This window comes from Choloepus didactylus, chromosome 14 (genome assembly GCF_015220235.1).
Source record: "Choloepus didactylus isolate mChoDid1 chromosome 14, mChoDid1.pri, whole genome shotgun sequence".
NCBI lineage: Eukaryota > Metazoa > Chordata > Mammalia > Pilosa > Megalonychidae > Choloepus > Choloepus didactylus.
Window position 1 is genome coordinate 97,184,229 of NC_051320.1, and position 12,531 is coordinate 97,196,759.

Below are 12,531 nucleotides of genomic sequence, written 5' to 3' on the forward strand. Positions count from 1 at the left end.
CAACCAAAATGTGAATGGCAGATACTGATGTTTGCTGCTAAGTTTTTGGGATTATAAAGGGATTCTGGCCAGGCTACAAAGAAGTCCCACTCACAGGCAAGGTGACCTGCTGTCTGGAATTTAATTCGGAACGATCCGGAAGGGCAAACGCGTGTGGGCACGAACGAAGCCAGCCTGGTCGCGGGCTGAGGCGCAGTGGGGTGAGTGGGGAGCCCCGGGGTCCCTGCGCTACCCGCCCACTTACATATGTTTGGAATTTTCCATATTTAGATAGTTAAAAAAACAAAATATTTAATAAAGAAGTAAAGTCTCTGGACTTCGCTTTAAATAAACAATTGTGTGCACCAGCAGCAAACACTTGGGCATGTGGTACCATCTATAATCAGCAGCAAAATACATGTTTATTTTACTTTTGCTAGAATAAGTTTGACAAAAGATTTGTAAGATATTTATGGAGAAAATTATAAAACTTTGCTGAAAGAGACTAAAGAAGACCCAATAAACAGGCACAGAAGTGCACGGCTTGGAAGGGTGAGGAAGATGAAGATGCCGATTCCCCCACACTAACCTGGGGGGTGTAAAGTGGCCCCAACCCGACAGTTTGGCCAGGTGATTTTGAAATTTATGTTGAACAAAAAGGGCCAAAAATGGGCAACATGTTCCTGTAGGAAAATAAGGTAGGGCAGCTTGTCCTAAAAAGTATCAAAAATTACAACAAAGCTACGGACACTAAGACGGATTTGGAGACAGGAATAAATAAAACTGACCAGGAGAACCTCTATGGAAACTTTCTTTATCGCAGAGCTGACGTTGTAAGTCTACAGGAAAGGGACAGAATTTTCGATACAGAGCCCTGGGACCATTTGCTCCTCAGCCACACCCAGGAGTCAGGCCAGGGGAGTAAAGGCTAAAGTGTGGGAAACAAGTGACAGGCCCATTAGAGGAACGTGAAGGGCAGTGTCATCTCGTGTGCAACGTGTCAGACGAAACAGAAAACTACAGACACCAACAGAATCAACCAATCCATTTGGGTCTGTTACAGTTGGGAACCTCTGCTCGTCACCAGGCTCCAAAACGAAGAGCCACCCCAACCAGAAGAGGACACTGGAGACCGTCCATCTGACGGGGGTCTCACGCCCAGAATACAGAAGGAAATCCTGCAAGTCAGGAGGAGTAAGACAAACCCAGGAGAAAACTAAACAAAAACAGTTACGCACAGGGATAGTTCAAATGCCCAATAAACCTACAAAAAGATGTTCAATCCCATCAGTTACCAGAGAAATGTGAATTCAAACCAGAGGAGACCATTTCACACCCACTGGACTGACACGGTTTGGGGCCGACAGGAGCAAGGTGCAAAGAGGACAGGCGGGCGCTGCCAGGGTAGGCGTCGGTGGAGTGGGCGCTGCCGGGGCGGGCATTGGTGGAGCGGGCGCTGCCGGGGCGGGCGCTGCCAGGGTAGACGTCGGTGGAGCGGGCGCTGCCGGGGCGGGCGCTGCCAGGGTAGACGTCGGTGGAGCGGGCGCTGCCGGGGCGGGCATCGGTGGAGCGGGCGCTGCCAGACTGGGTGCTGCCAGGACAGGTGCTGCCGGGGTGGGCACTGGTGGAACAGGTGCTGCCAGAGTGGGTGCTGCCGGGGCAGGTGCTGCCGGGGCAGGTGCTGCCGGAGCGGGCATCGGTGCAGCCGCTTGGAGACAGCGCGGTGGCTTCTCACGGGACTGAAAACACAAGCCCACTGCCCTGGAACGCAAGACCCCTCTGGAGAGCTCAGAGACACGCTCGGACACAGGCAGCAGGGAGCGCGGGCAAGTATGTCCTCGGCAGCATCGCCCGCGAGGGTGTAAGACGGGGGACAACTGAGCGCCCCTCAGACACGGGGTCAGCACAGACATCCCGGTGCGCACACGTAAGGACGCAGCCCAGCAGGGAACCGTGTGCATTCCAGCCACACGCGGCAACGCCCAGGGCCCAGCGCAGCGCGGCTAAACCAGACTACGATACAAGGGGTCGGCTTCCATCACGGCTCAAAGCACGAACACGAACGACGGAGGACGCCGAGGAAGCGACAGCTACACAGTTCAAGGGGAAGGGGCAGGAGAAGGGGCAGGGAGGGGGCACCTGTGCCTCTGGGTCCTCATCGGTTAGGGTGCTGCATAGCCTGTATGCAGACGCGTGTGCACGTATACTTAAACCATACATCTGTCTAAAACACATACACTCGCACATATATATAAAACAGCCTTGAATCTACTCAATATCCCGCACGCATCGAAAGAAAGCAGCGCACATCGCCCCCTCCCTGACCCCTCCCTGGCTTCTCTCTGGCTCCGGAACGAAGCTGCGCTGTGACCTCCCACCAGTCACAGAGGATCTGCCCCGCAGCCCCCACCCAACCCTGCCGTCCTCAACACGCCGAGTTCACGGGGGGCTCCCCACAGTTACGTCCTGCTCGTGGTCTAAGCCCCACTGCAGTCACCTCCCCAGAGGGGCTCTCCGAGCACCCCCCTCAGCTAAAAGAGCCCATCACTCCCTGTCCCATGCAGATTCTCCCCTGGGACCCCCTTCATTTCCTTCTTGGCACTTCAGATCATTCCAGAACCTTCTCTCCTGACAGAATGCGAACTCCTGGAGGGCCAGGGCCTCACCTGTTCTCCAGCACCCTGCCTGGCTCCCAGACGCTGCTGGAGAGAGTCAGGGCAGGAGGCAGGGGAGGGAGGGCCCAGGCCAGCGCCAGGCAGGCACCCCCTACAGAGGACGGGGGGTGCTGGGCGTCCCAGATGGCAGCCCTGGGCACGGGCACCAGGGAGGCGGGAAGGCGCCCAAATGACAGCACAGGGAGGGCAGGAGCCGTGTCTGGGCCGGGCAGAGACCCAAGGCCACCTGGACTCATGTCACCCCTGCTGCCGTGCCCGGAGACCTGCCCACGTCCTCTTCGCTGGGGAGGGTCAGGTGGGGGCTGCCAAGCAGACAGGGGTGGTCCTGCCCAGCCTGCTTCTCTGACAGGCACCCCTGGGGCACCAAACCCCAGTTAGGAGCAGGGAGGGGCTGTGAGGGAAGAAACGCAGGCTGGACCTTGGAAGGGCCAGGCCGAGGCAGCCTCGAGGCAGCCTGGAGGCGCGTGGGGGCCCCGGGCCGGCAGCAACGGCAGAACCCGAGACCTGGGCCCGGCCAGGGGGAGCCCGGTCTGGAGACGCAAGCAAAGAGCTCAGGGACCCCGAATTCCATCCCCTTCCCCACTGCCAGACCACGGCTCAGGGGTCTTCCCTGACCACTGCTAGGAGCAAGAGGAGGGACCCAGCCACCCAGCTGGCCTGCCCGCCTGGAGTAGCGGTGACACCACGGGGCCCAGAGCAGAGGGCAGCGGGGGGACAGGGCAGGGCGGTGGACAGCCACACTCAGGCGGCCACAAGGACAGTCCCTGCACTTCAGTAAAGTGCAAGGAACAGGGGCTTGCACTCAGAAAATCTAGAAGTGGACTCCCGCTCTGCTTCATCCCAGCTGCGTAGCCCTGGAGCCTCAGTTTCCCCCCTGTACAACCTTCCTACACCCAAATGAAATGAGATCAGTCACCTGTGTCACAGGTCGAACCTTCCCACAGCTCCGGACGCCGGGAGCCCGGCAGTGCCACCAAACACGCAGACACCCGTGGCTGCCCCCGTGCGGGGGCCCAGCCGCTCTGTCCATTCCCAGCACCCCCGCTGGGCCCAGCCGTCCTCGAGGTGCCTTCACAGGCAACAGGGGTCTAAGGGATGCACCCAGCTAACCCGCCCCCAGCACCATCACACTGAGGACCCCACCCGCCCACCCATCCCCACTACCTCCCCCCACCCCCAAGCTGCCGGCCACTGCCATTACCTAGGGGTTGATAGCCTTCTCTAGAGGGTCCCCCGAAAGGGCTGCGGCTCCCCGGGCCGCCACCACCAGCGATGGATCCACAGGACATCTTCTCGCAGAAGGGGAGGCCAGCCTCCTCCCTGCGCTGGAAGAAGCACAAAAACAGAGGGGGGGACAGGGGTTCAGCTCAGATGCAGGGCACACACAGTCCACACCCACCCAGCCCCACGACCTGGCCCCACTGCGGCCTCCCCCAGGGCGACCCCCAGTCTCAGCCCAGCCTAGAGGCCATGACCCCCCCCACACCGAGCCCCTTCATAGAGCCCGCCGTTCTGCTCACCTCACTGCCCCACAGGGACCCCGAGAGGCAGGCCTTCCTGCGGGCTCCTGAAGCCTCCCACCCAGGCTCTGCCCCCTCCCTGGTGGCACCCACCCCGCCTGGCCGAGTCTCTCCACAGGTTGCACGAGTCCACCCGTCCTGCCTGGGCCCGGCCTGCACGGGGGCAAGCACCCACAGGCCACCCCACGCCCACATTCTGCTGTCCCAGGCAGCATGAGGGGCGGGGAGCTGGGGCCCACTGCCCGCAGTTGAGTCACCCCGCCACTCAGCTCCTGGGCTCCGTGGCCATCGGCCACCCTGGCGACCCCAGCCAACTCCGCCAGGGGCCTGCAGCCCCAGGCCGGGGGTAAAAAGAAGCTGAGAAAGGTCTTCAGCAGAAGACCTACACGACCCGAAATGCTAACGGGCGCCCTGCGGGCTAAAGGAAAGGTCTCCAACAGTAACCAGAACCCATCAGAAGAAAGAGAAAACACAGCAAAGGTATCCACACAGGTCAGTATAAAAGCCTGCATCACCGTCCTTTGGGTTTGTAACTGCCCCCTCCATATGACTCAACAGGCAAATGTGCAAAATCACACTATAAATAGCTGTTAATGGGCAGACAATGCACGAGGATGTAGTCCCGGGCAATAACAATATAAAGGGGTGCATGGAGACACACGGTGGGGAGAGTCTGCAGACAAGAAGCTGGCACTAGTCAAACTAGGCTGCTGTTAGTTTAAGATGTTCACTGTGTTAGTAAAAGGTAACCACTAAGAAAATAACTAAAAAATATAGAGAAAAGGAAAGAAGAAGGGAATCAAAATGGTACCCTTCAAAAAAAGCAACTGAATACAAAAAAGGAGGGAGTATGGGAGTAATTGAGGAACAAAAAACATACAAGACATACAGAAAACAAAGAGCAAAATGGCAGAAGTAAATCTTTCTTCTCAGTTATCACCTTAAATGTCAATGGATTAAACTCCCACATTAAAAGGCAGAGACTAACAGATTGAATAAAAAAGCATGCTCTATCTGTATGCTATCTGCAAGAAACTTACTTTAGCTACAAAGACACAGAGAGATGGAAAGCAAGAGGGTGAGAAAGATATTCCATGCAAACAGTAATCAAAAGAGAGTGGAGTGGCTATATTATTCTCAGACAAAATAGACTTTAAGTCAAAAACTATTACAAGAGACAAAGAAGGAATTATGTATTGATAAAAGTTTCAATCCAGGAGGAAGATATAATGATTATAAATGTATACGCACCTCACAACAGAGCTCCAAAATATATGAAGCAAATTTTGACAGAATTCAAGGAAAAAAGAGAGTTCTATAATAATAGGTGGATACACCACCATGCCGGTTTGAAACTGTTATGGACCCCAGAAGAGACATGATCTTTTAATCCAATCTTACTGGAAGGAATCCTTTGATCAAATTATTTCCATGGAGGTGTGGGCCCCGCCCATTCAGGGTGGATCTTGATTAGTGTCCCGGAGTACTTAAGAGAGCTAAGAGACGACGCTGATGCTGAAGCTTGGAAATACTTGGAAATGGCAAATAGAAGGACGTTTGGAGATGCTAAGCTAAGAGATGAAGCCCAGAGTTTGCCCCGGAGAAGCTAAGAAAGGACCCCCAGATGCTTAGAGAGAATTGCTCCAGGAGAACCAAGCAGAGAGCTGAGAGAAGCTAAGAGAGACAGAAGCCCAGAGACACTCTGGAGAAAGCCATTTTGAGACGCAGCCCAGGAGCAAAGGACCAGCAGATGCCAGCCACGTGCCTTCCCAGACGACAGAGGTGTTCTGGACGCCGTTGGCCTTTCTTCAGTGAAGGTATCACCTTGTTGATGCCTTCGTTTCGACACTTTAATGGTCTTAGAACTGTAAATTTGTAACTTAATAAGCCCCCTTTATAAAAGCCAATAAATTTCTGGTATTTTGCATAACAGCAGCCTCAGCAAATTGAAACAACCCCTTTCAATAATTGATAGAAGATCACTAAGGAAATACAGGACCTGAACATGCTATTAACCAATTTGATCCAATAAGACATACACAGAATACTCCTCCCAAAAACAGCAGAATATGCAATCTTCTCAAGTGCACATGGCACATTTTCCAGAATAGACCTCAATAAATTTAAAATATTTAAAAATATTGAAATCATACACCATATCTTCTTGGACCACAAAGGAATAAAGTTAGAAAACAATAACAGAAGGAAAACTGGATAATTTACAAATATGTGCAAATTAACCAACATACCATTTAAAGAAGCAATGGATCAAAGACATAATCACAAAGGAAATTAGGAAATATCTTGAGAAAATGAAAACAAAAACACAACCTAACAAAACTTATGGAATGTAGCGAAGGCAGTGCTCAGAGGAAAATTTACTTATTAAAAATCATTAACTTAACTTCACAGCTAAACACACTACTACAAGAAGGGCAAAATAGCCCACAGTTAGTAGAAAGCGGGAAATAATAAAGATTAGAGCAGCGATAAATGAATTAGAGACTAGAAAAGCAACAAAGAGAGTCATCAAAACTGAAAGTTGGATTTTGGAAAAGCTCAATAAAATCTACAAACCTTTAGCAAGACTGACAAAGTAAAAGACAAAGGGGCACAAATAACCAAAATCAGGAATGTTAGCTAGTTTTACAGAACTAAAAAGGACTAAAACAGGGAACTATGACCAAAAATTATATGCTGACAACTAAGGAAACCTAGATGAAATGTACAATTCTTAGACATATACAAATTGTCTAATCTGACATGGGAAATGGAAAATGTCAACAGACCTGTAACAAGAGATTGAATCAGTAATCAAAAACCTCCCAACAAAGAAAAGTCCAGGACCAGATGGTTTCACTGCTGAATTCTACCAAATATTTAAAGAAGACATAATGTCAATCCTTCTCAAACTCTTCCAAAAAAATAGAAGAGAAAAGATTACTTCCTAACTCACTCTCTGAGGCCAGCATTACCAGAATGGCCAGATAACAACAGCACAAGAAAAGAACATTACAGACCAACATCCCTTATGAATACAGAGGCGAAACTCAACAAAATGCTGGCATGTACACCATGACCTGGTGGAACTTATTCCAGAAATGCAAGGATAGTTTTACATAAGAAAATCAATCAAGGAATGAAGGGGGAAAAAAATCACACGATCATCTCAATTGATGGAAAAAAAGGCATTTGATAAAATCCAACATCATTTCATGATAAAAAAAAAAATTCAGAAAACTAGAAATAGAAGAGAACTTTCTCTACATGATCAAGGGCATTGATGAAAAACCCACAGCAAATATCATAGCTTTCGCCCTAAGATGAGGAGCAAGACAAGGACACCCACTGTCACACCATCACTCAGCACTGTGCAGGAAATTTTGCCAGGCAAGAGAAAGAAACAAAAGGAATCCAGATTGGAGAGGAAGAAGTCAAAGTATCTCCATCTGCAGGTGATACGATCCTATACAGAGAAAATACTGAAGAATTCACAGGAAAGCTTCCATAACTAATAAACAATTTCAGAAAGTTGCAAGATACAACACAAAAACACGAAAGTCAGTTGAGTATCTATAAACTAGTAATGAACAATCTGAAAAGGAAAATCAGGGACACAATTCCATTTACAACAGCATCTAAAAGAATAAATACCTAAGAATACATTTAACCAAGGAGGTGAAACTCTTATACACTGAAAACTACAAAACATTGCTGGATGAAATTAAAGAGGGCCTAAATAAACGGAAAGAAATCCAGTGTCCATGGATTGGAAGAATTAGTATTGTTAAGATATCAATTCTGCCTCAAGCAATAACAAATTCAATGAAATCCCTATCAAAATTCCAGCAGACTGTTTTTCCAGAAACGTAAAAGTTGATCCTCAAATTCATGTGGAATTGCAAGGAGCCTTCAAAAGCCAAAACACTCTTGAGAAAGTGCAGAGTTGGAGAACTCACATTTCTGATTTCAAAAGTTGCTATTTAAAGCTACAGTAATTAGAACAGTGTGGTCCTGGCATAAGCACAGACACACAGACCAACGGAATAGAAATGAGAGTCCAGAGATAAATGCACACATCTACAGCCAAGGGTGCCAAGTCCACTCAACGGGGAAAGAATAGTCTCTTCAACAAATGGTGCTGGGGCAACTGGAAATCCACAGGCAGAAAAATGAATGTGGACCCCACCTCTCACCATATACAAAAATTAATTCAAATGAATCAAATACCTAAATATAAGAACTAATACTATAAAACTCATAAGAAAACAGGGAAATATCTTCAGGACTTTGTAACAGACAATGGGTTTTTATATTTTAAACTAAAAACGTGAGCAACAAAATAAAAAATAGATAAAATGGATTTCATCAAAATTAAAAACCATGTATCTCATAAGGGTTTAATATCCAGAATATATAAAGAACTCCTAAAACTCAACAAAAAGAAAGAAACCCAATTAAAAAAAAAAAAAAATGGGCCAAGGATTTGAATAGACATTTCCCCAAAGATGATATCCAGATGGCCAATAAGTATATGAAAAATGCACAATATCATCAGCCACTAGAGAAATTCAAATTAACTACCATGAGATACACACCACTAGGATGGCTATTAATTAAAAAACAAAATAACAAGCATTGGTGAGAATGCTAAGAAATAGGAACTCTCAGACATTGTTGGAGGGACATTGTTGGAGCCACTGTAGAACACAGTTTGGCGGTTCCTCAGAAAAACTAAATACAGAATAACCGTATTACCCAACAATTCCACTCCTAGGTATAGACTCAAAAGGACGGAAAACACTCAGGTAGGTATTTGCACACCAGCGTTCAACGCAGCACCATGCACAACAGGCAAAAGGTGGAAGCAACCCAAGTGTCCGCCTTCAGATGAATAAACATAATGCGGTGTATACAAACAATGGAATATTATTCAGGAACAAAATGTTGTATGATTTCTCTTCTATGGAATACTTAGAATAAGCAAATTCAGAAAGTCAGAAAGCAGAATAACTGTTACCAGGGTTACATGAGGGGGAATGGGGAGTTATTGCTAAAAAAGTATGAGTTTTGGTTTGGGATGATGAAAATAACTCTGGAAATAGATACTGGTGCAAGTTACAAAGTCTTGTTAATGTACTTAATGTCACACAACTGTCCCCTTAAAATGATTAAAATGATTTTTGTTACATATATTTTACTACAATTAAAAACTAAAATGTTTTTTTAAACCTACAGCATCAGTCCTGGAGTTCCTACAGCTGAGTAATGGGAATTCCAGGAAATGAGACAGAAAGAAACTCAGAAAGGGAGTCGTCCAAATCAGGGTTCAGAGCCGAGACCCCTTCCAGCGGGCCCACGAGGAACCTGCACCCGGCCGGTCCCACGACAAGAGGCTTCAGGACCCTGGACAGGGCCCCAGGCACGCCACCACCCCCCCCACCCTCTGCCCCCTTCCAAGCAAAGCCAGCTCCACACGGGGCATTAGAGGCCCTGTGACCCTGGGGGGCTTCTCACAGCAGCGCTGGAGCCAACGAGCAGACCTGCCCAGGCGGGAGAACGCTGCACCCTGGGCTTCTCAGGCCAGCACGGCCATGGGGGTGGGGGGCTCCTGCAGCACCCAGGGCCTCAGGACGTCCCCTGCACGAAGGCCAGGGGATGAACTAAGAAACCAGGAAGAGCCCGCTGCTGGCAGAAAAGGGAAGGCAAGGGGTCTCCAGACAGACACGCAGGGAGCCCCAGGGGGCACGGGACCTGACGGGGACACAGCCGAGCTGACGGAGCCCCTCCAAAGGCTCCTGGAGACTCCAGGGAAGGCAAAGGTCAGACACGGATGTGAAGGAACGTTCTGAAAGGGTGAGGTCGGGAGAACCGGAGGGGTCGTGGGTTACAGTACCTCGAGGCACGGAAAAGACTAAAGAAAGACAGCTATGAGCTGCGGGAAAACAGAGTTGGGCTGAAATGACAGTTTCCTACAGGGCTCAATTCCCAGGAGGCCTTGGCCTACCCGAGAGTGAGGTGCCAGGATCTGACTCTCCTGGGAGGAGAGGGTGGGAAGTGTGTGAGCGCGTGCATGTGCATGTGAGAGTGCGTGTGCCCGGAGTGCACGTGTGCACGTGAGTGCATGTGCCCATGAGTGCATGTGTGCACAAGTGTGTGTGCCTGTGAGTGCATGTGTGTGTGCGTGAGTGTGCACTGCCTGTGAGTGCATGTGCACACAAGGGTTGTGCGTGAGTGCGTGTGCGAGCGTGCACATGCGCGTGTGCCTGAGTGCATGTGTGCCTGTGAGTGCATGTGTGCGTGCACGTGTGTGCCTGTGAGTGCATATGCGCGCATGCGTGTGTGCCTGTGAGTGCATGTGTGCGCATGTGCCTGTGAGTGCATGTGCGCGCGTGCGCGCCTGTGAGTGCGTGTGCGCGTGTGCCTGTGAGTGCATGTGCGTGCGTGCGTGTGCCTGTGAGTGCATGTGTGTGTGTGTGCATGCATGAGAGAGCGTGCATATGTGTGGAGGGCAAACAGGCAGGTGCAATGTTTGCCTTCAGTCCTCATCTTTCATGTCAGGAAATCACACCTCAACACTTAAAAAAATTCAAGCAGTAGCAACACAGCGTGTTACCAGAGGTATGAGATACCGTATAAAAAGAACCCACAATAAAAATGAGATGTGGTTGACTCCGGAGGGGAGTGAGGGGTCACTGTTTGCCTCAGTCATATAGAACTAGTTGATTTGCTAAACTATCAGCATGTGTACTTTAAAAATATTAAAGCTTAATTCTTAAAATTCCAGTGAAGTCAGCATCTAGAAAGCGCAGCCAGGAACCAGCTGGACAGCCGTGGGGTGGCAGCCTTGGGAAGACGCGGCCGGGGTGGGGAGCCTCGCGCTCTCTGAATCTGGGGAAGGGCCGACTCAAGAGCGCGGGGTCCAGTCCAGTCCCAGCCACCCTGTCCCAGGAACGAGGCGGCCCTGGTCTGGGGGCACAACCGCTTAGCAGGGGTCAGTCCTGTGACATTCTGGAGGAGTTCGGGCAGGGGCTGGCAGCTTCCCAGAGGAAGTGCATCTAGCTAGGACCCCAGAGATGGGCAGGAGGTGGTCTGTTGGGTGACGGAAGGAGGAACAGTGAGTACAGAGGAGGGAATGGCTGACTAGGGGCAGCCGAGGCTGGGGACAGGGCCAGGTGGGGGAGACGCTGGACCTGGCCACGGGCATCGGCCATCACTCTCCTTGTACTTTGCTCCTCGTGTAACAGCTCGGAGTGCGGGATGTGCGGGCAAGCTGTTGCACGGGAGTGTCCTGAGCTGAAGGGGGTCCCGGGAGCCCCTTGCACCTGCTGCGGGGTGGGGGCCGAGAGCTCGAGAGGCGCAGACCCCTGTGCCTTTGCCTGGCACCCAGGGCCTCCCTTGCTCCAGCCTCAGGTCCTCCCGCACCCCCACCCCTGCAGCCTGGGCGCGTATAAACTCTGCCTGCCACCCCCAGGCTGCCCCCACCAGCCCCCCAGGCAGCCCCCACTGACGCCTCTGCCCTGCATGGCCTGGGCTTCCTTCCCACAGATCTGCTCACCAGCTCCGCAGCCAGCTCAGGTCCGACTTCTCGACCACCCATTCCCGGCCTTTGCCCCTGCCTGACGGAGCCTGGAGCTGCAAGCCCACCGGCCAGCCCGTCGCTCTGCTCCGTACAGCACACTCTCCGCTGGGCCGCCCACCCGTTCCTGCAGCACCCGCGGGGGCTGCCCTCCAGGACCTGCCTGGCCAGTCCACTCCATCACCCGCCATTCTCCAGGCCCCAGCCAGCCAAGGGGCCAGGGAGACCCTGTCTCCACCCCCAGCCACGGCCCCCACAGGCTCTGGCCATCTCAGACGGGAAAAGAGCAGGAGCCGCCACCCTCCCCATGGCCGAGCTGTCACTGAACACAGGTGGAGCGCACGACGTGGAAGACGCGCCACGACACCCCCGTGTCCCACCCACGCAGGGCTCAGGGAGGCCTGGAGGTGGGGGCTGCAGGCCAAGCCAGGAACAACTCCAACCTCACAGAGACTGAATCCCTAGAGAGCCCTGCCCGGGTCAGCTGAGTGGTCGGGAGGCCCCAGACCCTCTGGTGCAGCGGGCACTAGGCTGGCGCTGACACGGTGACCATGGGCGGCACACTGGTTCGGGGCTCTTGGCGCTGAGAGCTGAAGGCCCTGCTATGCTGCAGTGGCCCCTGTGGGACGGAGGCTCTAGGGCAAAGGCCCTGCAGAGAGGCTGGCAGGACAGGGCACAGGCACTCGGCAGGGGCCCGAGAAGGGAGAGGGCGGGCAGGAACATGGAGACACTGCCTGAGGAGGGTCGGGGGCTCTGCAGGGAACACGGCAAGGGCAGG

The 12,531-nt window shown here is 51.8% G+C and overlaps 1 protein-coding gene across 3 annotated transcripts in view; it reads right to left on the reverse strand.

Annotated features, from left to right (window-relative positions):
• Positions 1-12,531, reverse strand: part of TSNARE1 (t-SNARE domain containing 1) — a 143,795-nt gene that overhangs the window by 85,927 nt on the left and 45,337 nt on the right. For 2 of the 3 annotated variants that reach the window (XM_037803642.1, XM_037803640.1), the window contains exon 2: positions 3,856-3,979. In XM_037803642.1, the coding sequence (XP_037659570.1) occupies positions 3,856-3,943 (88 nt within the window). In that variant the 5' untranslated portion in view covers positions 3,944-3,979. The remainder of the gene's footprint in view (positions 1-3,855; positions 3,980-12,531) is intronic. The other variant, XM_037803641.1, reaches the window with a different exon arrangement.